General features: G+C 41.1%; 2 protein-coding genes across 4 annotated transcripts; one reads left to right on the forward strand and one right to left on the reverse strand.

The window, feature by feature from the left end:
• Positions 1-111: 111 nt before the first annotated feature.
• On the reverse strand, positions 112-10,468 carry LOC146482470 (monocarboxylate transporter 10-like). The gene is made up of 5 exons (XM_085107313.1): positions 10,140-10,468; positions 8,334-8,560; positions 1,952-2,571; positions 1,500-1,866; positions 112-504 (listed from the first exon to the last, which is right to left on the reverse strand). Exons 2-5 carry the CDS (start codon positions 8,515-8,517, stop codon positions 248-250), a joined length of 1,428 nt encoding a protein of 475 aa, XP_084963439.1. The 5' UTR covers positions 8,518-8,560; positions 10,140-10,468; the 3' UTR covers positions 112-247.
• LOC146482471 (monocarboxylate transporter 10-like) lies at positions 8,847-22,803 on the forward strand. 3 transcript variants are annotated; one of them, XM_085107317.1, is made up of 5 exons: positions 13,395-13,463; positions 13,973-14,208; positions 17,764-18,383; positions 20,050-20,416; positions 21,410-22,803. In XM_085107317.1, exons 2-5 carry the CDS (start codon positions 14,025-14,027, stop codon positions 21,625-21,627), a joined length of 1,389 nt encoding a protein of 462 aa, XP_084963443.1. In that variant the 5' UTR covers positions 13,395-13,463; positions 13,973-14,024; the 3' UTR covers positions 21,628-22,803. The 3 variants fall into 3 exon arrangements, with proteins under 3 accessions (XP_084963444.1, XP_084963443.1, XP_084963441.1); XM_085107318.1 differs by lacking the exons at positions 13,395-13,463; positions 13,973-14,208 and adding an exon at positions 8,847-9,051; XM_085107315.1 differs by lacking the exon at positions 13,395-13,463 and having other exon boundaries at positions 13,760-14,208.
• The last annotated feature ends 4,480 nt before the right edge of the window (positions 22,804-27,283 follow it).

Here is a 27,283-nt window from a genome sequence, read left to right on the forward strand (position 1 = left end):
CATATTTTTTAAAGCCAAATGGAGGCTATTGTTTATTTATACCATGCCCAAAAAATAGGTTGTTCTTGTAAAGCGAAATCAGCAAGATCTAGTAATATTTCTAGACTGTAATAATAGAACAATTCTTCCACTCAAGCTTGTTGGATATGATATGATTATAGCCAACTATCTATCATCTCATATCTAACGCGCGCTCGTGGAATCTGATTGTTAACTATATCCTCCTATAGTCTCGGGTTGAGAGGCTTTAAAGAGAGGAAATCCAAACACCGCCGTTTTTAGTGTTGGAGTTTTGGTTTAGTTGCTTCTCGCCTCCGTCATCCCGTGGCATGACTTCTTGGTCCTGTAGCGTGGACGTAGCAGCATTTTGGTCAGCGTCATAAGTAGAAGGTGCAGCCCGTTTGCAACAGAGCCGCATGAAAGGAATGAAAGCACCTGCGAGAGTAATGCTACCAGCCACTTGGAAAGGTATCACATAGGAACCCAACTTGTCTGCAAGCAGACCTGAAAAAGCGATAACAGTATTCTAATTCAATACTGGCACAGTTTGCAAATAAAGAGAGTACATCAAAGCCAATAAGAACAGCGTCTAGCAAGAGGGGCTATCGATCCGAACCACGAGTCAGATGAATTTCGCGTCAATTCCCCATTCACATTACTTGTTGACCTCAGTGAAAAAGATATTCAGGTTAATGTTATGAAAGGTGTTCGTCGTCGTGGTTTAAAATGATAGCTGAGTTTAATCGTTTGTCTCACGATTGAGTCACATAGAAGTGGATCATGAAGTTTCGACCGCTATACTGCTGGTCTTCATCAGGCGATGGTGTCAACTGATTGCATGCGTAACAGTATAAGTAGACCTTGGTTTGTGCTGATTGGTGCGTTTTGATCCTCTCTTAGGTTGTTGTTGATTGGAGGATTTCAATCCTTGTCGTTCACAGCGATCTGGTCTCACTTTAAATTCCATTGGCCTCGCATTAATGACGGACAAGGATGCAGACGCGGCTTGCGAGGGCTTGCGAAGTGCTTCATAATGTCAAAAATCAGTGCATGAGCGTCATTTTCGTGATTTTAACGAACGTTTATAAAACAATTGAAATCGCTGATCACGAACTACAGATTAAGCAAATCACGTGCCAGCTTATGTCAAGCACCATTTGAACGCTTTCATCCTACTTTTGCACGCGTTCATTAAATACAGTTTTAAATGGTTTGATTTTTGGGAAGCTTACTCAACGTTGTGTGAATATTCGGAAACTCTGAAAATCAGCAAACACGAAAAAGGCATTAGTACATGTAACCTGACTTCCTGGTCTGTTTAAGTATATGGTCGCCCTGTGTCAACATGGGAAACCTGTGCTAGAGGAACTATCTTTCGTCTGATCCTTTTAGTTGTCAGAGCCTAACCTGAGTATCATGCCTTCCTAAGGTTGATCAACACCTGGAACAGGCTTCAGAAGTAGAAGCAGCAGCGGAAGCAACAAAAACAGGACACTTACCAGCTAATGGAGGACCGCTGGCTAAAAAGAACGACACCAACATCATCTCCCAACCGATCACAACAGCAGTTTTCTGAGGACTGACTGTAAGCAGGAGGAATGTCAAACTGGTAATAAAGAATCCGTCGCTGAGCCCGTAAATGACGGTGTAGATGATCAGCGGCGTGTAGGTGCTTGCTAGAGTCACTAAAATTGTGCTCAAACCAACCACAAATTCTGCTGCCCAGAAAACGATGAAAGCGTTCACTCTCGGGTGGTTGATCAAGACGCCGGCCAGTAACCGACCGATAGCGGAACATAGACCATAATAAATGAACAGTTTTGATCCTCTCTCAGACGAAATGCCCAGATCTTCACAATAGCGAATCTAAAAGAAAAACAAAACAATACAGATTTTACCATACAGGTTACATGGACGATGCCACAACTGATTCATAGGCCTTAACACTTACCAAATGAATCTGAGGGACGAAATGCCCAAACTCCACTACGCATGCACCAATGATAAAAAAGACAACTGGAGGCTCTTTCCACACTGACAAATCAAATACATTCTTTATTTGCGTGATCATCTTTCCTTTTTTCGTCTTTCCACCGGCGTCTTCCTTCTCTGCCCTTTCGTTGCTGCCACCTCTTTCTCCATCTGCCTCCACATTAGGATCAAAGGTTATCGCAAGAGAGTACAGAACAATAGCAACGCCGGCCATTATCCGATAAGTGGACTGCCAGCCGACGGCCCTTATTAAGGCCTCTAATGTGGGGCTCATAACAAAGACTCCTAACCCTCGCCCAGCGTTCAGCACACCAGTGGCAAGTGACTGTCTCTTTTTAAAGAACTGACTTATTACAACCAGACCTGCAGAGAATGTACAACAGCAACCAAAACCAAACAATAGGCTGTACGTGAAGAAAAGAAGCAAGATGTTCTCAATAAAGGAGCTGGCTATCAAACTCACGACACAAAATGCACCTCCAATAAGAGTGGTGATGCGGCAGCCAAACCGAGTGACCAGAGCGGTTGATATATGACCGGTGAAGAAAGTCAATGCGATGGCTACAGAACCAACCCATGCTGAAATTTAAAAAAAAAGGAAGAAATGATTGACAGTATTAAAAACGCATTACAGTAATGACAAGTGAGAACTGACATTCCCGTCATGCACCAATATGGCCGGAATTGGCGCCGTATGTGGGTTGTTTTCGAGTCGTCGAGCGGCGAGAGTTCTGTCTATAAAAGCCGTGCAAGGATTTAGAATTACACAAGACTATGGTCAGAACAAATTAAAGGAAGAAATAGAGATAATGAATGAACTTTATTTACCCAGCGAATTAACTGATCACGAAAAAAAACTACCGCTTTAAAGAAAAGCCGCGTGAAAGGTAATGCAAGTTATTGAAAGGTTAAAATAGACTGATAGAGTAACCATCAGCGTACGGGGCGGGGAAAAAATAGTATTATTCTGGCAAAACTGATGTACCGTTCGGGCGAAGACAATGTAAAAAATATTTTATTATTTAATATATTGATTTATTTGTTTTCATCCCGCAACTCGCCTAATCTTGTACTGAACTGATCTCTGTACTACTTCACGGGATGGCTGTTATCACTCGAAGTTAGAACATTGAGTTCTGCCGAGGGATTGGGAGTGATAATGATGACCGCGATGGGACTGGAACTGCGTATGAGTTGGCAGCCATGTTGATTTATGTCAGTTCTCGAAAGTTCTCGAGTGTATGTGCGTGTAATCTGGTGGATTGAAGTATGCCTTTGTTGAAGTCTCGTAAAAGGTCATATCGATACCGTGTGAAATGTGAATGATGCGAGAAAGAATTCGACTCCGAGGCGACTATGTAGAAGCTCATTCCCGAATTGTTCACCGGGCCGAAAAGTGAAATGTCTGCCAGTGGTAGAATCGTCAGAGCTGAAATTAAGTGGTTTCTTCCCTAAAAGCAGTGCAGCAGTCGAATTTCCAGGTCAGACACAGGAGGCACCGCTTGTTGGATGTAGTCCAGAGAATGAACAACGTACTATGTCATCAACATACGAATCTGTTGCAAATGTCCAGCCAGATCCTGAATCAATCGACCAAGATTCACCGGCTTAAGCCTGATGCGTCAATGAGAGATGTCCAGGAACGTAGTTAGCCCAGTACCCCGATGGATAAAGGCATTCAATCAGGTGTTGGAGGGATTGCTGAACTAGAGCCAGAGTCCTCCACATCACCTGCGTTGACAACAATGGTGCCGAAACAACCTGTTTTACCCGAATATCCGGGCATTAAGGGGGGGCACTTCCTTATAAGAGGCTAATGGGGATGTGCCGCTGGATGGGGTCGCATTTTCACGACTGGATTGACTATAATGGGGTTGAATTTTCAATAGAGTTACTAGAATGGGGTCGCACATTTTCGGATTTTTGGGGTAAGAAAATTATATTAAGTAGGGATTCAAAATGGTCCCGGTTAAAAAGTTCAGAAAGTTGTTTATTAAATGCAACAATCACCTCGCATTACATTCCGTACTTGAAACCACAACTTCAATATTAACCAGTTACACAATAGCACAAAATCACCGGTCCAGAACGAAGTAGATGCATAAATAGAAAGTGACTTAGTTGGGATCGCGAAAATTACATTTTCCCAAAAGTGACTAAGATGGGGTCTATAACTGGCCACAAAATAGACTATGATGGGGCACGGGCTTTGAGAGGCCAGCGGCACATACCCAGCAAAACTGAACCCAAGTACCTCCCCCGGGTTGCCTGCATAGAGTTTGGAAAGGATGCATCTTTTGTTTTCAAGAATTGGAAGAAGCCATCAAAGTTAACAAAACACAGCCAAAGTGAGAATCATGTAAGTTGCATGACTAAGCGGCTACAGTTCAAAGCAATGGAAAGAAAGAATAGCAGTGTCCTGCAGCAACTAAGCAGTGCACATAAAGAGCAGGTCAAAATTAACAGGAAATATTTACAAGTGTTAATCAAGTGCTTGATTTCCATTGCTATGCAAAATATTTCTGTTAGAGACCATCGAAGAAAGTCGAAACGATATCTGGGAAGTGTCAGATATAAGCAGAGGAAACTTTCGCCAAAACTGGATAAAACCGCGATCCGCTGTGATCATAGGATCCGCAGATCCGTTAAAAATTTTGCTCTGAATCCAGAATCCAGGCTAAAATATTTACCAAATCCGCCGATCCGTAGACCTATTCACCCCCCTCTACTAGAGGTACTCCGTTGTTCAAGCAAGGTGAGCCATCTGATCTAAATAATTATCGACCTATTTCAGTCATTTCCGTTATAGCTAAAGTGTTTGAAAGGATTGTTTATGACCAGTTGAAGACCTTTTTAACCAATGAGGATATCATTTCTAATCATCAATCGGGTTTTCGCTTGTTGCACTCATTTGTAACTGCCCTTCTGGAAGCTACGGATAATTGGTCCTTTAATATTGATCGTGGTAATGTTAATGCTGTGGTTTTCCTCGATTTAAAAAAGGCATTCGACACCGTTGACCATGATATCCTTTTTATCTAAAATGAACCTTTACGGAATATACAAGGAACAGCTCTTGAATGGTTTAAGTCATATTTAACTAATCGTACAGAACGATGTCTCGTTAATGGTTCTCTTTCTAGAATCTGTTGACTTAAATGCGGGGTACCGCAAGGAACAATCCTTGGCCCCCTTCTATTTCTTATTTATATTAATGACATAAGTACGTTGATAGTAATTTGTACAGTAGGTAATGCACTTGGCAGAGTCCCAGTCGATTCTGTGGTTCGTTTGTAAATGGTGCTCAGCAATGTGATTGTTGATATCACCATTTCTAGTTGCTCGTTTGTGTTCAGTCAGTGACGCCTAAACACATACCGACTGAGGCTATTGTATCTAGTGCTGAGGCGGTTCTGTCTCGTCAGAGAGAACTATCAGAATCGGCCAAGGATAACATCAGAAGTAGAATTGCTGCTACTATACAATCATCCTCCCTAACTGACAGTAACTTGACTAAAGACGAACGACAAGCACTGAAACGACTGAAAACTGACGAAAACATCGTCATACTCCCCGCTGACAAAGGACGAGTGACTGTTGTTATGGACAAGACAGACTATTACGACAAAATGGACACTCTAGTAAACGACAAACAGACATACGAAGACCCGACGCCATCACTTCAACGTACTAAACTTAACAGTAAACTACTTGACCTTAAGAAAACTGACGTTATTGACATACAACGTTACAACAGACTGAGGTGCCGCGTACCGCAACCACCTAAACTCTACGGACTACCAAAACTACACAAACCTAACATACCCATGCGACCCATAGTCTCGTTCTGTGGGTCCCCGACTTACGAACTATCCAAATACTTGACTACTATACTGAAACCGTTGACAAACGAATCCCGACACAAACTGCAGTCTACCGAGACCTTTATTGACGCCATCAAGACGGTACAAATACCTGACGACTACAAACTAATCTTGTGTCTTTTGATGTGAAATCACTGTTCACCAGTATTCCACTTCAACTGGCTCTAGACTGTACTGCTACCGTCATCGAGAACTCCACGACAAAACTGCCACTGCCTACAGATGACTTAATGGACCGCTTACTGAACCTCTGCTTAACGTCCACGTACTTCCAGTACAACGGAAAGCACTACAAACAGTTACACGGAACAGCTATGGGCTCACCAGTTTCTGTTGTTGTAGCAGAAATTGTCATGCAGAACATCGAGGAACAAGCCCTAGCAACCTACAAACGGACACTACCGCTCTGGTTACGGTACGTAGACGACACCTTTACAGCAGTACACAAAGACGAAATTGACGATTTTCACGAACACCTTAACAGACAGAACGCTGACATACAATTTACTAAGGAGATCGAAGAAAATGGTAAAATACCTTTTCTAGACTGCTTAGTTACCCGTAACAACAACTACAACAAACTAAGTACTACGGTTTACAGGAAACCAACACATACTGACAGACTACTGGACCAGTCATCCTACAACCCTACTTCTCACAAAGCAACGACTATACAGACCTTAACAAGGCGAGCACAACTGGTTTGTGACTCACCTGACAGACTCGCAGACGAAAACAACTACTTAGACAACGTTTTCAACAAGAACAACTACAACAAGGACTTTGTTAGACGTAACACTTACAAGAACACTGAACCTAACGTCACAAACAACGACGCGACTCCCGTAACTACTGTAACTATACCTTACGTAAGGGGCACTTCTGAGACTATCGCACGGATTCTACAACCCTACAATATCCGTGTAGCTCACAAACCTATAACCACTTTACGACAACTACTGACGAAAGTAAAGGACAAAGACGAAATTAACCGCAGACAGGGAGCAGTTTACTAGATCAAATGCTGCGACTGCCAGGCCACTTATATTGGTGACACCGGCAGAAATTTAAACGTACGACTGACTGAACACAAACGAGCAACTAGAAATGGTGATATCAACAATCACATTGCTGAGCACCATTTACAAACGAACCACAGAATCGACTGGGACTCTGCCAAGTGCATTACCGTCCTACTGTACAAATTACTATCAACGACTCACTCTGGAAAGCTGGTTTACTAACTTAGAACAAACGCCACTCAACCGTTGCCTACAACTCACTGACAACTACCTGCACCATACAAACGACTTATTGACAACAACAACGAAACAAACAAACAATAGACCTTTTACTAACAATAGACCCACGGACTTTTTGACTAACAAAAGACGGATCGAAACGCACCAATCACTTTTTACAGTCTTCACAGCCAATGACATCACGGCTTACTGACTGAAACGACCAATAACATCTGGACTTCGTTGACCAATCAGGTTAACAACCAGAGACGTATATACCACCTACTGACGTTCCACAATTCACTTGACTCTGAAGATGACTTCCGCTCAGGTTGTCGAAACGTCAGTCAAAGTCACTACAAACAGTCCTTCTCAGGACTACACTCACCCGGATGATCATACTTTACGTACTTATGACATGGTTCCTGGGTTCAAACCATTTACAATTTTATATTAATGACTTGCCAAACTGCATAACATCGTCCCAGCCTAGGATGTGTACTGATGACACCCACATCACTTATGTTGGCTGAAAAACAGGTTTAAGCTGAGAATAGTTGAAGTTAGTTTTTGCATTTTGTTTAGGATAGTTAGGTTATTTCTAATTTTTATACTCCTGGTGGATTTTACCGCGTTTAAATGAAGAACTATTCTATTCTATTCTATCCTATTCTATTCTATTCTATTCTATTCTAGACCGTATTTGTGATGTATTAGGAATTTTAAGCAGCTACTAAGGAGACGACAACGAGAACGTCACAAAACGATAGGATTTAACGAGAAAAACAATGGCCTTGCAAGTCCGTTAAAAATTGTGGTACATTTCTTTGCCGTCCTCAGCCAAACAACAACGTGAAACGGACCAAATTCAAGGTTTTGTGGAGAACGTGTGACACATGACAGAGAATTATTATTCTCCGTCTTAACGTGAATGCCGTTCCTACTAATTCTGTTCCTGGATAGTTCGGCCACATTGGATTTCTTGGCATCGTTGTATGTATTCCTATTCCGGAATAGGGTCAATCGATCGCAGGCGTAAACGTACCTAATGTATTATGTAATCGATGTACAATTATCTTATTTTGGCCACCGAGGCAGTGGCGTGGCCTACACTGTTTGTTTTCGATCGTAAAGGGAACAGGTGGAATAAAAGAAAACGGAAGAATCAATACGAACTTGTGAGTTTTTGAAATGCGATTGCCATGTATATACGAACCTGTTGTTTCTCGGGATGCGTTGAAATAATCCATGAACACCGGTAGGAAAATGCCAAAGCTGAAAAGAAACCCGAGCGATGCGAGCCAGGTCATTGTAGCGCAAACACAGACCAACCATGACCACAAACTGTCCCGTTTGCGAGGAGCGCCGCTTGACCAACACGGCAGTAAACTGAATGCCATTAGCTTGATGATATCCACAGTGTCAAATACTATAGATCGATAGCTGAAGAAATAAACGTAAGTAAGGTAGTGATAAAATTCTGGGCCCAGTTGCTCGAAGCATGGTTAGCGCTAACCCGGGTTAAATGCCATGACAACCTATAGGTTTTAATCCCTCTTAACCAATGGTTAGCGCTAACCATGCTTCGAGCTACTCAGCCCAGGTGATCTCTTTTTAATTTTTAATTCTTTTTACGTTCAATTGTCATTTCTCATATGATGATCTTATGGTTATTCGGTCCTGGCGTGCGTTTTTCTAAAGTTACGAAAATATTTCGGGTGCTTTTTCGGGTCCCGAAATGTGTTTCGTCACGTTAAGTTTTCGTGTCTCTTACAAGAAACAAGAAAAGGTTTATTTTAGTTGTGTCAAAGCTAAAAACTTGGATCGGATTGACATTTATTTAGCTTAGAAACTGAAATCAGGCATGACGACCAAGTGCTTTCACCTCGCTACTTCTTCTTACAACGAATGATAACCGAGCCTTTTGACGGGAGGTAGGTCTAATTTCTTTGCGAATATTGGTGGTATGGCGAAACGTTTAAAGTATCTGTGTAAAGCTTTAAACACGTAACAAAATGAAAAATTATGGATTGTTGCCTGGAAGAAAGCATTTGTTGGTATCAATTCTGCTCCTAAAGTAATTATTCTAGTCTCTAAATAAACGTTAACAAATGGAGAATACGGGAAAATAGTCTTTGGTGCTTGGTAGAATTATTTCAGAGCTTTTATACTTGTGTGTTGAGAGCCGTGCGGTGCAAATGAAAAAATCACGGCCACGAAACAAAATGTTTAAAAATTAATTTCTACACGAATATCGATGGTATCGAGAATTTAATGAACGATTAAAGTATCTGTGTAAAGCTTAAAACACGTAATATAAAGAAAACTTATCAATTTTTGTCTGGAAGAAAACATTTTCGTTTACATCGTTTACAAATGATCGGTTTAAACGGCCATGGTTTTCAATTACCATTGGGAGAGGTAATATCCTTAATTTGTATCTGATACCCTTCGCTGTTAGATCTTAACGAGATTGTGGTTTATTGTCTATGCGTAACATGATTTTGTCTAGACTCGATATGAAGCATTTTTAGTCCACCGCCAACCGGCAATTAAGGCCAAGCGTTTTCTGTTGTCTTTGCTTTTCCAAACAAAATCAAACATTAAAGAGATCACGGTTTTCATTAAAGTTTTATCGAGATTCAGAAGCCGGAAGCACGATACATGAACTTCCGCATGGCAAAAGTTTTAATAATTTGAATTCTTCCCCAAAATGTAAGATTTCTCCATTGCCAACTATTTCAGCATCCCGTCAAAATTTAAATCATTTTTTAGCCGAACATTGTAAGTAAAATATACGCCTAAGATCTCCACGCCTAAGTACGGCATATCAGAAAACAGAAAGTCAACTGTTGTTTCATTGCGTATTTTCATTGCGTTTTGGTTAGGAAACATTACAGGAAACAATGTTGCATCTTCTAGTGGGGCCCTAAGCCATACAGTACATTCAGATCCATTCGCGGTAACGTCCTCATTTCCCTAAAACTTAAAAAAAAAGCACAAACACACACACACAACATACCGGCCTTCGGTCGGACGGTGCACTGCATGTCAGTGTTGTTGGCCCGCCGTCATTGCGGGTGAACTGAAACCACGACTGTCTACAAGTTTCGGTTTTCCCCTGTTCGTTGAGTCCTCCACAATCTCGAACTCCACGTGGAAACTGCCCTCCTGAGGCTGGGGAACAGGTTCAGCAATGGATGATTCGTCAGCAGCAATGGCTTCAGAAGGTAAGAAGAGGCCTGGCGACTCCAGTGAGGAAAAAAGGCTTTAGTTATATTTTCCTGAAATTGAAGCTTATCCAGTTTTGAGAATCCTACAGTTTTTTTATCATGAAATTAAACTTACCAAAGTTTCGTCAACGTTAAACTCGACGGGACTGGCAGCTGGACCAAACACTGTTGAGTTTAAATCGTCCTCCAGGCGCATGCTTTCCAATAGGGTCACAGAACAGGTGGCACAGCGCCAATCAATAGGTTGGACAGCGACGCGGTACTCTTGCCGACATATGCCGGTTTGGCACGTTCGGTGTTGCCATTGCTGGCAGTCGTCACATTGCAAGCCTTCCTGGCGAGCACGAACAGGATGCGTGCAGAAAATACAGCGGTCCATCGTGTACGTAATTGAGTTGTCGAGATTCGATTAAGATCGTGATAGTGGCTATTGCCGGTTTTCACTGTCACTCAATTGCCGTTTCCGTGAAAAAAATTGAAACCATTCCATGAATGAAGTCAAGAAATTGACATGTTATAGATAATAAGTAAATTAGAAACCTGTCCAAGTGTCAGGTCTGTGCGGTATTCCGTACTCGAGTTATTTGATAAAATGTTTCACACAAGTTTATAGAGCTTTAATAGTATGGAGACGCCATGTTGGTGTACCTCTGAGGGACACAAACATGGCGGCCGGAAATAGGAAAAACATCTGGAGTTCACTTTTGCCAGAAAATAGGGTTGTTTTCCCTTGTGAATTTCGAATGTTAGGATAAATATTTCTCCTCAAACTTAAATTGTTTAGAATGCTGAAAATAACCCGAAGAGGTATTTTTAAGATACGGAACAGCTCTGTCACGGCTGTCCTCTTGATCTCACGCACAATGAAAACTCGGAAATTGAAACTGTTCTATTTTCAAAAGGAAGTACGACATCGAGCTAAGAAATTGTGAAAAGACAGATTTTTAGGTTATCTTTCTTTGAATGAAGGTAAAAATTTTGTAGGCCTCCTGGTTTTGAATTCTAGACTTTGGTGACGTCACGTGAAAACCAAGATAAGCTAAAATGACACGATTTTCCACCTTTTATACACAGTGATGGATCAAAAAGTTCATGCCACTTTTTCATTGGTTATCTCAAAAACAATACAAAGTCGAGATGAAAGAGTTTACTTCTTATTGATATTTTAATTATGTTTCGTTACCACAATACTTGCCTAATGAGCTTTTTTCTCACCTCAGTTCCTTTATAACTAGTATTAGTATAAATCTACTAGTGTTCTATCACGAATGCCGTTCTCTGATTGGCTACGCTAGTCGCTATCTATTCTGTGATAGATAGTGAGTAGCGGTTTTCAACAAAATGGTGGCCGCTTCCTCGCGTTTTCGAAGTGTCTGCGATGAGGATATAGATAATTTACTTGTTTAGTTTTGAACAACTAGTAGATTTATACTAAAACAGTTAGATTATTCGCTCTCGATTTCTATGCATGATAGCTGATTCGGGCTGCGCCCTCATCAGCTATCACGCGATAGAAATCTCGAGCTCATAATCTAATTGTTAAATAGTTTTCACTAGAGCTGCCCCCGCTTTTGAAGATCTGTTTAACACCTGTATATGGTTTTTACTGGATATAAATACTGTGCATACGAATGTTAAAAAAGAACCGTTTGAATATTTATTGAAGTTAACATCTATGTAACTGGTTAGCATATTTCTCTGTAAATTTGACATTGAAATCTATTACAGTCATACAGTTTTGTTTTGTGAAACAGCAACGTATTGTATGTATCATTATGTGAACTCGTGGTTTGAAAGGCTGCTAAAGATGCAGAAGATGGCGAAACGTGACCTCGTGGTTGCAAGACCTTGACACTCTGCTAGAAGATGGCAAAACACGAACTCGTGGTTGAAATGCTGCTAAATGATGGCGAAATGCGAACTCGTGGTTGCAAGACCTTGAAACACTGCTAGAAAGAACTCGAAATGCTGCTAGAGGAAGACGATTTTTTTTCTGTTCGCAAGACCGTCAAACACTGCTCGAATACCTCGTGGTTGCAGAATGACAGCTACCCTACAGCACCTTGCGCGCTTGCTGAAATATTACCTGAGACCACCGAGCGCGCCTAGTTTGGTCAAATCGAGATTTTTTTCGCATACTAACAAATTTACTTACAGTACTTACTTTGTTACATTTTGAAATTCCTTATCAGATGTATATACGCGGGGAATCCTAGGGTGCCTCCTCGAGTTTTGGCCTCTGGGCCAAAACCCTGCGGGGGCAATAACAAAGTTACAAGAATCGCGTGTTAGCTTAATACTTAGTTCTACTAAACTTGATATTATGTTTGATTTCATGTTTGGGTAGTTAATGTCACGTAAAGACATGACTCGAACTATTCGAGTTAATCGTTGTCTCACGATTGAGTCACAAAGATGTGGATCGCGACGTTTCGACCGCTATACTGCTGGTCTTCATCAGGCGATGGTGTCGACTGATTGCTTGACAGTATAAGTAGCACCTTGGTTTGTGTTGATTGGTGCGTTTCGATCCTCTCTTAGGCTGTTGTTGATTTGGAGGACTTCAATCCTTGTCGTTCAATTCCAAATGAGTTTTTTCTCCTCTCAGTTTCTTTATAATAACAAAGTTACAAGAATCGCGTGTCAGTTAAACGTGATTCGAACTATTCCCAAGAAAAACATAAAAGAGGCTTGATTTACACGATTAGAAAGAAAGATATACGCACGTCATTCAAAACAATCAAATCAAAAGGAAGTTAACTCCGCACTCACACAACAGACGGCTCAACCTCGTTCCCAGGGTCTCTCCTCTTCACGTCCCAGGGACGTGAAGAGGAGAGACCCTGCGACCGAGGTTGCAGACGGCTTACACAGTCACAGGCCGCCCAAGCGCGAAATAAGAGGAATAAATGACACGTACGCGAACGTGACTCTTGCCTTCGAGTGGTGTTGTGTTACAAAGATTCGATTTACAAAGGTTTGTATAGGAACTTTACGGGTTTGATTTCAATACCTGGTGGTGGTGATCACCACAACCAGCGCTAACTCGCCGAAAACGCTTCAAAACGGCCTCAAACGCCGGGAAACAGCAAAGAGTACAACACGGATACAAGGTATGGCAGTTTTATTCACAGAACATTAAATTTTAGGTATTTAAATCAAACCCGTAAAGTTCCCATACAAACCTTTGTAAATTGAATCTTTGTAACACAGCACCGCTCGAAGGCAAGAGTTACGTTCGTGTACGTGTCATTTATTCCTCTTATTTCGCGCTTGGGCGGCCTGTGACACAACAGACTTCACAAGTGAGACTTTTTCTCAACTCAATTTCTGAATGTTAATAAAATTAAAAGACTCGAGACTCTACTAAAAGCACTTTGTCTGTTTCGATTTCTCGAATCCCCGATTGATAAATGCGAGTAGCAGCGCTTGAGAAGCACATTTCGTGACCCGAAAAGCGCCCCGAACAGTTATATGGTTTCGGACCCGAAAAGATCTCGGGACTTTAGAAAAACGCACGCCAGGACCGAATAACCATAAGATCATCATATGAGAAATGACAACTGAACGTAAAAAAAAATAAATCAGAATTTTATCACTGCACTTACTTTTTTTTCTTCAGCTATCGATCCATAGTATTTTGACACTGTCGATATTAATTCACTATCAAGCTAATGGCATTCAGTTTACCGCCGTGTTGGTCAAGCGGCGCTCCTCGCAAACGGGACAGTTTGTGGTCATGGTTGGTCTGTGTTTGCGCTACAATGACCTGGGTCGCATCACTCGGGTTTCTTTTCAGTTTTGGCATTTTCCTGCCGGTGTTCATGGATTATTTCAACGAATCTAGAGAAACTACAGGTTGGTTCATATAAATGTATAGAACTTGTATTTTTAAATGCAAAAGCGCCAAGTTCTTGTCTATTCCTCTACTGATATTACAGAGGTTTAAAAGCAAAAGACGCCTTTTTCGGGGTTAGAAAGTGGAAGAGAGAAGGGCTGTTGGACTTAAAGCAATGTTAATGAGAAGGGAACGCAGCGGCCTTGCATCTATAAGACGGAAATTCTAACGTTTTTATCTGGCAGATAAAAAAAGTCCAATTTATTTTGTGTGCTAAGAGTAAGGAGAAAATGTGTCTAAACATTGAGTACAAACGAGTGATCACAAGTAAACACGGGTTGACCACGCGCGTCCACGAACGCAAATGATACTTCAGAAAAACGCACGCCAGGACCGATAACCATAAGATCACCATCTGAGAAATGACAACTGAACGTTAAAAAAGTAGGTAAAGTAAAAACTTTATTTCAGCAGGGTAGGGTGGCCCATTTTGAAGGTGTCATCACTAAGACATTTTTATGGAATAATCACGATTTAAAATCAATCAATCAATCAATAAAAAGTAATAATAACTGGAGATCTCAATAAGACTCCACAGAGCGGCCATTTGCGGTTAGAAGGCTATTCTTTGACAGAAATGACGTTATGCACGCGTGGCCACTCGTTTGTGCTTTTAGATATCCGGCACTAAATCCAGTTTTTAACCGATGATTGTTCCACTAAAAAGAGAAATTGTTGTTTCCAGAATACTGTTTCATTTTGACGCACTTCGCATCACCGTGTGTATTTATTTATTTATCTTTTCTGTTTTTTGAGCCGAAGTCGTTGCTTGACTGTTAAAATGAAAGTTTTCGATCATGAATTCGAACCTTGCCGTAAATAGGGCAAATTTTCCATCTTCCTGTCTACCGTCGTGTCCTGTTTTGTGTACAATACAATACTTTATCATTCTTCCCCTAGAGTCTTTTCAAGACTAATTCACAATTTGTGTAAATTGATAAAATTCTGATACAGTCAACTGATCTCCCGCCTTGCGGACACCTCGCTGTTACGGACACCCCGATAATACGAACAGCAGCTAAATCCCCCCAAAATATAAATTACAGACGTTTGACTGAAATAAATTTCCGCTACTACGGACTCTCACTATTAAGGACATTAACCCACGGTCCCCAGGGTGTCCGCAATAAAGGGAGTTGACGGTACGTAATTTAGATTAGTGATAATTAAAAACAATATGAATAACCAAGAGAAATAACTATAAAGAAGAAGAGACTCTCGTCAGACTATCGCGAAAAGACCTGAAAAAAATCCAGGCTTCAACGGGATTTGACAATTTCATCCTCTCCGGCTTGGATTTGAACCAATGACCTCTGCGATCCCATTGAATAATCTTTCATCCACAGCACGTCCATGTTTATTTATATACATATTCATTTATTCTTCACGGGTATACTATGAACTCAGAACATGACCAGCTCCCAGTTGGCTTGATAGCTCAGTTGGTAGAACACTGCACCGGCACCAAAGAGAGGTCAAGCCTGAATTTTTTTTCAGACCTTTGTCAACATAGGATCCCATGTGAAAGTTTCTTAACACACTTGGCAGGTCATTGAAGTAGAAGCTAAATAACATAGTGCCAAGAATGGAACCTTGAGTTACGTCATGAGCGACTATAAGTGGCTTTGAAAGTGATTGCCCAATGTGTGTTGTCTGTTGCCTTTCTAACAAGTAACTACCAAACCAATTGCAACCTAGTGCACCTTTCGAGGTCCTAAAATTTTGAAGGTTCTTGAGTAGTGCGGAATGACACAAGCTATCAAAAGCCTTCACTTTACCATGGTCGTTAGTTTGGTTGTTACCACCCATTGCCGTGTACATGTGATCAGTAACAAATAGCGGCCTAAAGTTTCGGCCGAGTCAAACTTTCGGTTACCGCTCTGGTGGGATGTGAGGCTCTTCTGTTCAACGAGGTGAGTTTACTCGTAGTAAACTCGAACCAGGTAGGACATAAACCTGTTGAGAGCGAATAATTTCTACCACTTTGGTAGAAGTGACATGGGCCGGTTGTTGTTGGCTAATTCATGATCCCCGTCTTATAGTTTGAGATGAAAGATACCTCGGCTCTCTATCAGGTTCTAGAAAATACACCACTCTCAAAAGAATTATTGATAAGGCTGCCGATGGCGATCGGAATGTGACGGAGCAAGAGAGGATATTCATTCCATGGGTGTTTGCTCTCTTGGACGGAGGCATTCCATGATAATAGCAATTAGAACCTTGTCAAACCCTGGGGCTTTGTGAGGTGCCATCTGCTTTATCACTGTCCCGACCTTAGTAAGTGTTGACCAGGTGGAAGCGGAAAAGCTCTCCCTCAAGTTTATCGAGGACGCTGGTAGAAGTATCATATCAGGTATTCAGTCCACTGGGGTGTTTGCTAGGTTGCGAAGACACAAGCCGCCGTTTCTTCAACAGATGCAACGAACTGGCTACATTTATCAGCTAACAAATCCAACTCATGACTCAGCTTTTGCGCCAGTGCCTGTCGTATGCCCAGGGGGAGTACTCGGGTATATTAGTGACGGGGACGTGCGAAGACCTTTTTTGGGTTTGAAATTCTCGGCTTGGGACTTTTTTTGGGTTTGAAATTTTCTGGTGGACTTTTTTTGCCCTTAAGATTTTGGCGAGGACTATTTTGGGGGTTGATGAAAATCGTGCCCTACCATTCTTGATTTTACGCAAAACGATTTCACTAACAAGTTTAAATCATGCAAATTAATAAAATGACAAGACAAAGACAACTCTCGTTAAGTTATAGCGGTTTATTTGTTAACGATCAATCATCTTGTATCAGACTTTTTTTGGGTTACGTTTTTGGCTGCTGGACTTTTTTTGGGTTTTCCTTAGCGTGACGGGACTTTTTTGGGGTTTCAAAATTTGGCCTCATTCGCACCTCCCCGTCACTAATATACCCGAGTACCCCCCCTGGGGTCGTATGATCTTCCAAATGAAGGGGGACTTACGTTGCTTCTGCCACTTTCTGGTTGTAGTAATTTATTTCCACATTCTTAATTGCCGAGCTTTACTTCGCGCCTGAGACCTCAGCTAAGGATCCGCTCCGTCTAGCACTTCTTTCAAGGCTGTTCCTTTTAGAAATAAGCTTCTTTTTGCCGCCAGTAATGAAAGGACCAAGTTTCCGTTTGATCTTTGTAGTCCTCACAGGTGTATGGCTGTCCAAAAACGTGAGGAAAAGATCATTGAAGGCATTCAACTTTTCACCCACGGAAGACAGCAAGTGGATAGAGTCCTTGGTGATGTATGATACATCCTGCACCGAAAACCGCTTAGCAGAATTATACTTCTTAAAAGTATGAGGGATTACCCAGCCGTTGACAGATTTCTGGACCCTCAGCGTAAATTAAGAAGTGATCGCTAATTCCTCACTTGCCTTTACTAGGTGTGGGTTTGACCAATGTTCTTTTTGAAATGTTGAGCTTCTGGTCGCTCATTCATCTATCAATTTATTTATTTATTTATTTATTCATTCATTCATTTATGGTAATTTTCAATTTCAGCATGGGTTGGTTCTGTGGCCATCGCAATGACTTTCTTCGCCGGTCATATATCAACCGCTCTGGTCACTCGGTTTGGCTGCCGCATCACCGGACTCATTGGAGGTGCATTTTGTGTTGTCAGCTTGATAGCCAGCTCCTTTGCTGAGAATATGTTAGTTCTCTTCTTCACGTACAGCCTTCTGTATGGTTTGGGCTCCAGTTGTGCATTCTCATCAGCCTTGGTTGTAATCAGCCAGTTCTTTAAGAACAGACAGTCACTTGCCTCTGGGGTGCTGAACGTAGGGGTAGGCGCAGGGGTACTTATTATGGGCCCCACATTAGAGGCCCTGATAAAGGCCACCGGCTGGCAAACAACTTGTCGTATAATGGCCGGAGTTGTTTTTGTCTTGTACTCGCTTGTAGTAACTTATGATCCCAATGTGGAAACAGATGAAAAAAATAGAAGTAACAAAGAAGAGGAGGAGGAAGATGAAGGCGATGGAAGGGACAAAGGTGGAAGGATGATCACGAAAATAAAGAATGTGTTTGATTTCTCAGTATGGAAAGAGCCACCTGTTATCGCTCTTATCCTTGGTAATTGTGTGGTGCAGTTTGGCCATTTTGTCTCCGAGATTCATTTGGTAAGTGCTGGCAAAGTTTTTTTCCATGTCATTTAGGAATCCACCGTACGGGATAAAGATGGCGGCTGTACATTTTACCACAATACCTAGCAAATAGCAACATAGAAGGCAACATTTATTGACAAATTCGTCCCTGTACTAACAACACTAGGGAGTTTAAGCAGATACAACGACGACGGCAACGGGAACGTCATCAAACAATACGATTTAATAACCAAAACAATGCGCTGCACGTGTGTTATAAATTTTGATACATTTCTTCGCCGTCCTTGGGAAAACAACAACGTGAAATGACAAAATTTAAGGTTTTGTGGAGAACGTGAGCACATGACGGGGAAATTTTTCATTCTCTGTCTCGACTTGAACGCCTTTCCTACCAATTCTTTTCCAGTATAGTTCGGATATATTTTACAAGTTGAACGAATTGGAATAACCGAGAAGTACTGCGAGTAACGCGAACATATATTTTCAAGTGACGTTTTCGTTCGCGTTGCCGTCGTGGTTGTTTAAAGTCCTTACTGTATATGCTTAGCCTTGAAGTTTTTAGAATTTTTTACGTATTTTTTTATGAGCATTTTTTTTAGGGTTTTGGTAAGCTAAGAATTATGGGTAAATGTACCAGTAGCCATTCCTTTCAGTGCGGCGGATTGGGGGAGGGAAAATGTGAAAATACTAGTAATGAAGGAAGACCTTTTGTAAAGCTGGGTTATATACTGTACTATACCTGATTTTTATAATATTTTGTCAAGCATCAACCTGACTTCTTCAGGTAATAAACTAACTTTAAAAGGAAACCGTCGGCAGAGGCGGCCATCAGCAACAGACCTTAAAAGAGCCTGGAAGGAGAGAGCATGTATGCATGCAACTCCCCAAAAGGAGTATGAAAGATAATGATGATGATGATGATGATGATGATGACAAGAGAAAAGCTTCAACTCAAAACACCAAGATACTGGCTTCTGGTCAAAGTGATGTATTTTTATAACTCCTTTTGGGATTTACAGCTGATGTTCATACATTTTTCATGTTATCCAGCTTCTGTTAAGACAAGCTAAATCATTTCGTATTTATGCCGAAAACTTCTATCCGGGTGGTTTGGGTCATAGTAAGCACTCCTGTAGTACTTATATTTTGTCGCGGTGGTCCATTCAAATACAGTTACTGGTTTATACTGAACTTACAAATACGACTGATTTCACGGTTAGGGAAATGTATTGTGGAGTTCAATATTACCAAGAAAATGAGCGATATTTGATGACAAATGCTATTCTGTGAACTCTGTATACGCTGGAGCGTTCAATGACGATTTTCAATCTGCTTTTATTTTTCTTTTTAATGCCGCAACTGATCTTATGTACTGTAGAAACATGGACGCCTCAAATTAAAGTTCATAGTATCAAGTGAAGAAAAGCTAACTAACTTGAAAACCAGTTAACTAAAACATAGGGGGCATGATAATAATCCAATTTCCAAGTTTCGTTTCTTTTTCTTTTCCCATTCTGATGGGGAATGATGAAGGAGTGGGAGTGCCGAGGTTCGAGAGTGAACGATAAAAATTATTTCGGACGGACAAAATTCTACCAGCCCTCCTCCCTCCCTCCCTCCCTCCACATAACATGAATTTTCCCTTTTCATCATTTATCTCTATTGCTTTGTTTTCTTTAAGATTCGATATTGTCAAGATCTGGGCATTTCATCTGAGAGAGGATCTAAGCTACTTATGTATTTTGGCCTGAGTTCCGCTATCGGTCGCTTACTGGGCGGCGTCTTGATCAACCACCCGAGAGTGAACGCTTTCATCATTTTCTGGGCAGCAGAATTTGTGGTTGGTTTAAGCACAATTCTAGTGACTCTAGCAAGCACCTACACGCCGCTGATCATCTATATAGTAATTTACGGGCTCGGCGACGGGTTCTTTTTTACCAGTTTAACAGTTCTCGTTCTTACTGTGAGTCCTCGGAAAACTGCTGTTGTGATCGGGTGGGAGATGATGTCGGTGTCGTTCTTCTTGGCCAGCGGCCCTCCATTAGCTGGTAAGTGTCTTGTTATTAAACGGGCCCAGGACTCTCGCGGCCCACGCCCTTATCATGTTGATTGCAGGGCTGACACTACGGCAAAGGGCTTATTTATTTGGGCCAATATTTCAACTAGTACAACTAGTCTTCTTCAGGGCCAGAGTAACAATCGCCTTGAAAAAGGCTAGTTGTAATAGTGGAAATATTGGCCCAAATAAATAAGCCCTTAGCCGCAGTGTCAGCCCTGCAATCAGTTTGCTTTATTTACACGTAAAGTAACGTCTGACACGTGCATTTCTACTACAAGAGATCCGGCAACGGAACGTATTCAGAACAGTTTATTTTGCATCGCGTGGTCCCCTGCATCCAAAAGTTTATTATCATGTTCTTCTATGGGAGAGGGGACAGAAGGGGGTTGTGTTGGCTTTAAAAGTTCGTTCATATAAACAGGGAAGAACGAAAACGTAGGATTGACGCTGGGTTAATTTTGCGTCAGTAAAACGTGTCAAAGTGAAGACAAGTTTAACAGTCTAAAATGTTCAGGGTTTGAAGAAGCGGTCTGGAACACAAAGAGTATCGGCTTTCGATAAGTCCGGCCGTTCACGAGCTCATAAGCTGAGACAAGGAACAGCTGATAAAAGTAGCAGTGGTGACGCAAATCCTCAAGTCATGTGATCATGTAATAAGCGTGCCGAGTACTACTGTAAGATATTAGCCTTCATACAGCCTGTTTAAAATATAGTCAGTTATAATTTTTAAACAAATCAATCATCTACTTTGAAACATACGTTTACAGACAATCTTCATCAACCTATTAGCTAGACCATGCTATTTTTTAACTGATTTTCACTTAAGTTTATCTGCTCGGTGAAATGAAAAACCAGAAATTGAACAGGTCACGTGTCCTAGCTAATGTTCTAGCTGTTTTCCTTTGATTTATTCTCGTACAAAAGTCTCATTTACACATTGCGTTGGTTTCACAATCATTGTTACACTCTTTTCCTCATCCAGGTCTTCTGGCAGACAAGTTGGGTTCGTATGTGATACCTTTCCAAGTAGCTGGTAGCATCACAATAGCAGGGTCTTTTATCCCTATTATACTACTTTGTTACCAACGATATCAACGTACTGCTTCCATACTAGACGAAAATGAAGGCGAGAAGCTACTAAACAACAGCTCACCCGAAGCAAATTATCAAACTATAACCAACGATGAAAGTAAAATATGAAAGATGTTAGGTATAGTGACTAGAGCAATGCATCATCTATATTTAGAAATGTTTTTTTTTTTTTATAATCTACAATTTGATCTAGCCACGTAGGTGCTTAGCTATCCATATTTTAGTAATATATTTCGGCAGCATTCTTTTAGAAAGTATCTATACCTTTCGACTTGTAGGAGTCCACAAACTTCGAAAGAAGACTGTCAGAATTGTGATATTTGGTGACTATAGGCAGTAATCAAAGCCATTTGGCTGATTTAGCAATAGAACGGGAAAGTCTGTCATTTGAGGACCCGAGAGCGCGTGGAATAGTCTGGACGCGAGTCTATTTTGTTTATCTTATGAGATTCTTGATGCGCGCGCCGTTGTCAACTGACGTCCCCGTTTTGTTGCTAGATCATTCTATTATTTGTATCACTTGACTACTAAATGTATGATGAGTTGATTTCTTATCAGTTGCTCCTTTTCATTTATTCTTCAGTTTCAATGTAAGCCTGCCTTTCTTGGGCTGCCAAAGACTATTTTTCAAGAATGAGTCTATCCGTATGTATAACAACAGATTCTCAGAAAAGTTACTTGAAAACTTTCATGATCAAAGACCAAGTTATAGAAACTTTTCAGTAAACATGGAGTCGCTGTAACAGGGCATAGCTTGCCAACCGACTTAGATAAAACAGATTAAATCATTGTATGTTATGTAATGTTTAAAACACGAGCAGCAGTGTTTGATCGCGATTTAAAACCACGAGGCGCAGCTGAGTGGTTTTAGACCCGATAACACACGTGCTGCAAGTTTCTTGAACGGCTTCAAAAACATTCCTGGAAAAGCGTGTGTCAAGAGAGTTCATAACAATGATGCTTTTGTGAACGTTGGAAATTAGCGTACGAGAAAAACATTATTTAAACACCTCATACTAATAAGGAGGAGGTTTTATCGGGTTTTAAGACCACTGCACGTGATGTTTTATCGACCATTTGATAGGTCAATGGGCTAATGAATTATTAATGAGTTTTAAAAAAAATAGTAAAACGGTTTATTTAACATCATTATGATTCTTCCTATGATAATCATGACTTGCAATAGCGTGGGATTTTTTTATTAATTGTAACATTTTGAGTTTTGTACGTGATATTTTGGGAGATCTTCTCAGAAGAAAGGCTAAATGAGCTTGCTTGCCTGCATCTAGATGAGTTGAGTGATGGATGGATGAATAGTCAGGAGTACCTGATGGGGCCGCTCAACTAAAAACCCGCTCTGCAGGCTGGAATAGAGCTGGCTGGGAACTGAATACATCAGACGGTTAACTGGCTGGAACGTTTCTCAATATCTAGTTTGCAGAGATTTTTTACTAAAACACTGGTTCTAGCTGGACAAAAAATGACTCGTTTGTTTTTCCTGCCTGTGAGGACTCCTGTCAGGCTTGTAAAAACTCGTATTACCAGTGAAATTACCAATGAAATTTGAAGGCAAGTACCGCGCCAGGAAATAACGGCTGCTCCACTGTTGTATGTGAAACTATTTTACACAGAACATGATCAGCGCTTTTCTTCCACTCGAAAAGGCCGAAAAATACACATGGGCCTTTCCAGGCATTTTTGTCCAAACCCTCTTCCGGAAATTTGGAATATCCTCCCAATTTTTCGGTGGCATTCACGGAAAAGATTTCGAATTTCCCGAATTTTAATATCCTGCTGTGCCGTAATTATTTCATGTTTCCCTGACATTTTTTCGAAAATCTCTCCAGATTCGTGGAGGAATTTCATGTAAAACAGGCCCTTGATCTTGGACACCTAAGGGTTGCAATCCTCCCTGTGGGTAAATGTGTTTATCGATGTTATATTTTCAAGGGAACGTGTTTAATGTGCAGAATTGGATTAAAAGCTAAGAAATGTACGCAATACCTGTTGACAATTTGACAAGGACATGACAAGGAACATGAATGAAACGCTCCTTTCCCCGCGATGTCTTCGGGCGACTTGCCAGCCTTAGTATCAAAATGGCTGAAAAGAGAGAAAATACAGCCAACAGCGGTACCTCTGGACACATTGCCGGAGCGTTGTACCATGACAATGCACCACGAGATTTCGGACCGCGGTTCGCTTATGCCAGCTGGAGATAGTTCCGCGCTGCTTTCCGATACCTTGTCCCCGACAAGACAGTGACGGAGAGAAAAGTCGGCCCCTAGACTGAGATTCAGCCATGTACATATATGACAATGTAGTCATTTTGTCTTCCATGTGGTACGTTTTAAGGTTTGAGCATGCGCACGGGCTAAGACGATTAAATTACACTGAAGGATGACTCGTAGTAAAACGTCAAACGACCTGTAGTCTTGGAGGTGCCGCTAGTACTGGACTCCTTTTAGCTTATTTCATTCTTACAATTTTTATTACCGTTTTCCCGGAAACGTTGACTTTGGAATCAGGTCGTCACTCGAAGAGTTCTGTGAAAGCCGTTGCTATTTTTCTGTTTTGGGTTATTAAGTCAACACTTACAACTGTGCCATGTAATGAAAATGTGCCACGTTTGTTACTACAACAACTCAGATGCTACCTTTCGCCTCTTGATGTAAAATCAATAATTGCCTCGTGACAAAGACAGTACAACAAACTTGCAATCCGTGTGTAACCTCCTTCGCTTTCATGTCCTGGTATACGCCGAAAACTCTTACGTTATATGCGTCATTGAGACATGGTTAAAACCAAAATACCAGCAACTCTGATACATTGCATTCTGGCTTTACAATATTTAGAAGAGATCGGTCTGATCGAGGTGGTGGTGGAGTTCTTATCGCAATCAAAACAGCCTCCTTCAAAGCTGTCAAAGAATTTAAACCTGAATCGGAATCTGAGCTGCAACAGCTTGAGATCATTTTTGCGAAAATTACTACGCTTTCTGGTCAAAGAATTTTATTCTGTTTTTGCTATAGGCCACAATGAAGACCCAAGTTGGATGGATGTATTCGATAATTATCTGCATGAAGTTTGTGACAAGTTCTACAATATGGTAATTTCGGGTGATTTTAATTTGCCAGACATCCTCTGGGACTCCATTAACAGCGCATCGGGTGTTAACGAACTAGTCTTTATTAAAACCTTTCACGACCACCTCTTGACACAACTCAATAAAAAACGCACTTGTGGCAACAACATACTTGACCTTGTAATCACGAGAGTGCCGAACCGTGTCAATGTAACCAACACTGATTGTTTCCAAAAGATACGGGGTTTTTTAACAGACCACGGCGTCATTATTTTCCAGTTTCACACTTTAATAAAAGCCTCAACAAAAACACTGAGGTTTTTCTGCGACTATGCAAAAGGCGACTTTGAGGGTCTGCTGTCAGCAATTAACCTCTCTTCGATCATAGCCAATGACGATATAAATACTGACTGGTATCAATGGAAAGACACGTGTCTTGCAGCGGTCTCTGACTATGTATAGACCAAGAGGCTAAAGAGACGGAATCCCATACCTTGGATGTCCGGTGTCGCACTCAATTTGATTTTAAAATAAGGAATCTATAAGACAAAAGCTGAAATTATCTCCCTCGAGCCACCTAAGGGAGAAGTTAAAAAAACTTGCGCAAAACTAAAAAGCGCATGTTGCCGAACAGCTGTGATGAGTTTCTTGATTTCGTCGAGTCCGACCTCAACAAAACCCAAAGCAATTTTGGTCTATATTGAAGCTGAATTCCAAATCGCATACAATTCGTGATCGAGTCTCGACGCCAATATCAGCCAGTGCATTCGCTGACCCAGGTAATAGTACGCCGTTAAGATCTTCAGCTTTCTGAGCAATTTTTGAGCAAAATATAGGTTTAAAGCACATATCAAGCACTAAAAAGTCAACAATTTCACAGAAAACTTCAATTTATGCGAATTTCTGTACTGTTTATCAACCTTTTGAACACATAACCTGTCACTTGACAGCGTTTCGCAGGCCTATTGATCCGATCTAAACCAAGAAGGCTTAAGATCTACTAGAGGTGAGTTAATTACATCTTATTTATTAAATCACTTTCGTTTAACTCAAGTTAAGGCCTCACAGAAAAAAAATGCTTGCCGGTCTCGAATTGACTGATTCGCAACTCGTGGGTGGCCGGGAAAGTTAACAGTAGACACCAATGTACCAAGACAGATCATTTTTAATAGTTTATTTTCAATAAAAGCTTTATTGAAGCAAAACATAAACAAACGGCTCCTTTAGGAGCCACCACATCATTAAAAGTCAATAACCAAACGGAAAGCTTGATTTTCTCTCAGTTTCTTGATACCTTTGTGTCTTTGAAATTTTGTTTTGGCTGAAAATTCGTGGCTATAAGCCGAACCCCCTTTTCTGATGAAAATTTTGACTTTAGGTGCATGGTTTTATTTCCGAAAAAATCGCTCGGCTTATAGGCGAATAAATACGGTATACTCTTGGAGCAAACACGTCATTCCATGTGACCCGAGGGGAATTTCACGTGATGACACCGGATGGTATAACGTGTTTTGCTGTCTGTTCGGAGGAGTAGAGAAAAGAAAATGTATGAAAAATATATAGTGTTGATGGTTAATTCAATCTTGCGGAGGCAACTCGAAGAATGGATAAACTCCAGGCGCTGGTTGTTCATTATCTCGTACCCAGGTCTCAGTCGGTTCGGAGATGTCGAAATGACCGTGGGAGATCTGGGAGCGAGATTCAGTGGATAGCGAATAAAATGTACTCCATTTTTAGCGGGCCCGGTTGTTCGAAAGCCGATTCACGCTAATCCACGATTAAAAGTTAATCGAGGTTTTTTCTCGCTTGTTAAGAATGGGTTTGAAGGCTAACGTCAAGCTAAGGGTAAAGAAAAGTCTAAGGCAATTAATACTGAAGGACAAAAATCCTTTGGAAGAATCTTTGATTCGATAAAGTTATCCGCTCTTTGAACAACCAGGGCCATGTTGAAAAGCGTGGCACAACAACAAGTCGGATGTGATCATGATAATTGAACACTTAAGATCAAGGTGGGTTTATGAATCTATCGAGTTTCTATTCTTACGCTCTTTTTATTTGGATGTGGGCCAAGTTCGTTTTGTAGAAATGTGACTGATAAAATTTACTTTTTAGCAAACTTTATAGGTTCGATTCCTGTTTTTAACTCGGATTTCTTTTTTCCGATTATGCACCATCACATTATTTCCCGGAAATAATACTATCAATGTGTGGCATCAGATGCGCAGTGGCATTGCGCATCTGATGCCACACATTGACACTTATGCAGGATGTTTGTCCCATGAACCAGCTCAGTGGTAGGGAATCCTAACTTGTAATCGGAAGGTCTTTAAGGTTTGACTCCTGATAGGAGCACTCGGATTTTGTTTTTCCGAGTATGCCTCTGTCATTTACTGATTAATACATCATTCTCCTTTATCCACCAGGCTTAACATATTTCATCACATTATTTCCATTGCCCATATGACACTCACCGACATTCAAATCCCAGCAGTATGCAGGATGTTTGTCTCATGAACCTTAAGTTTATAAAGGGCTTAGCTCCCACGAGTCTCCTGTAGCTCAGTGGTAGAGCATCCAAACTAGTAATCGGAAGGTCTTAGGTTCGACTCCTGATAGGAGAACTCACTGACTGAATAATACATCATTCTCGAACTAGTTTTTTTTATTGATGAGGGATTT

This window comes from Pavona decussata, unplaced genomic scaffold, assembly GCF_977016875.1.
Source record: "Pavona decussata unplaced genomic scaffold, jaPavDecu1.1 SCAFFOLD_46, whole genome shotgun sequence".
In the NCBI taxonomy this organism is placed as follows: domain Eukaryota; kingdom Metazoa; phylum Cnidaria; class Anthozoa; order Scleractinia; family Agariciidae; genus Pavona; species Pavona decussata.

What these genes read in the sequence shown, in the direction of transcription:
- LOC146482470 (XM_085107313.1), bottom strand. Translation starts at nt 8,517, where the DNA reads ATGGCATTCAGTTTACTGCCGTGTTGGTCAAGCGGCGCTCCTCGCAAA. An exon ending in CGCATCCCGAGAAACAACAG is followed by an intron (nt 2,572 to 8,333) that starts GTTCGTATATAC and finishes TTTAAATTTCAG; the next exon opens with CATGGGTTGGTTCTGTAGCC. An exon ending in TCGTCCCTCAGATTCATTTG is followed by an intron (nt 1,867 to 1,951) that starts GTAAGTGTTAAG and finishes TTTTTCTTTTAG; the next exon opens with ATTCGCTATTGTGAAGATCT.
- LOC146482471 (XM_085107317.1), top strand. Translation starts at nt 14,025, where the DNA reads ATGGCATTCAGTTTACCGCCGTGTTGGTCAAGCGGCGCTCCTCGCAAA. An exon ending in TTGTCTCCGAGATTCATTTG is followed by an intron (nt 18,384 to 20,049) that starts GTAAGTGCTGGC and finishes GTTTTCTTTAAG; the next exon opens with ATTCGATATTGTCAAGATCT. An exon ending in CAGCGGCCCTCCATTAGCTG is followed by an intron (nt 20,417 to 21,409) that starts GTAAGTGTCTTG and finishes TTCCTCATCCAG; the next exon opens with GTCTTCTGGCAGACAAGTTG.